The sequence below is a fragment of the Nanorana parkeri genome, unplaced genomic scaffold (assembly GCF_000935625.1).
Source record: "Nanorana parkeri isolate BGI_ZX_2015 unplaced genomic scaffold, ASM93562v1 scaffold2092, whole genome shotgun sequence".
Taxonomy (NCBI): Eukaryota; Metazoa; Chordata; class Amphibia; order Anura; family Dicroglossidae; genus Nanorana; species Nanorana parkeri.
In genome coordinates, this window is record NW_017308360.1 from 118236 (window position 1) to 119232 (window position 997).

Consider the following 997-nt stretch of genomic DNA (forward strand, 5'->3'; position numbering starts at 1 on the left):
TGGTTTTTAACCTTTGCATTGGGGCTACCCCCGCACTGCAAGGGTTAAGTGCTTATTTTTTGTCTACGTGCTGCTCTACTGCAGTGGTCTACTGATCCTTGAGTCATCACGTTCTATACAGTATATAGGACGTGAGGATGCCAATGAACATTTCATCACTGCAGCAGAGGAGGAGACAGACAGGAGGTTCCACTGTCATAGCTGTCCAGCCTTGAGGATTGGGTGAGTATAACTTTTTTTAATAACTAGACACAAATGAGCACTTAACCCTTGGAGTGCGGGGGTAGCCATTTTGTCCAGAGTTCTGCTTTAAGAAGATGCTGGAATCTCTGGTAGCAGAGAGCTGGAGTGGGTTGTCCCTCCCCTGACTAATTCAGGTCTCAGTAGCTATCTGATACTATGCGGGGGTGTGGAATTCCGATCACTCGACGTCCAGGACATGCAGTTCCGGGAGACGGGTAGGTGTTTTTTTCTACATTTAGCCCTGCTCCGGACAAGCAGGGCTAAATGTAGAGCGGGGAAGCCACTGCTCGTTTTGTACAAGTGATCTGGGCAGCTGTCCAGCCGTCCAGATCACTTGTATAGCAGCCTGTTTGTCTGTCTACACCCCCCACCACCCCCCCCCCCCCCCCCACTTTGCCAGAACATCCACAATGAAATCTAGAAGTGCCGCCGAAAGCATTGAATCGTTCAGACAATTACATCAGATTTGTCATAACACAGCCCCCCCCCAATGCCATTCTACACCACAAGAACTCACAGTCTCAGCTCCTCGAAGGACTTTACTGAATAGAGCGGAGAGTTGGGGTCTCGCTGCAGCACTTCCACTTGGTTCGTCGTGTTCACCAGGTTGTTTCGGATCAGCTTGTTCAGCAGCGACTGAGCGGCTTTGTCCTCTGAAATCAGAAAATATGCGTTTTGTTGGGATGTTCAAATGAAAAGGAAGTGATGAGAAACCGGCCCGATGACTGCAAATCGTCTGAGATTCCACCAACAG

The 997-nt window shown here is 49.4% G+C and overlaps 1 protein-coding gene across 1 annotated transcript in view; it reads right to left on the reverse strand.

Moving 5' to 3' along the window:
• Positions 1-997, reverse strand: part of LOC108800657 (ATP-dependent RNA helicase DDX19A) — a 24951-nt gene that overhangs the window by 16330 nt on the left and 7624 nt on the right. Inside the window, exon 4 of the mRNA XM_018572648.1 lies at positions 761-896. Within this exon, the coding sequence (XP_018428150.1) occupies positions 761-896 (136 nt within the window). The remainder of the gene's footprint in view (positions 1-760; positions 897-997) is intronic.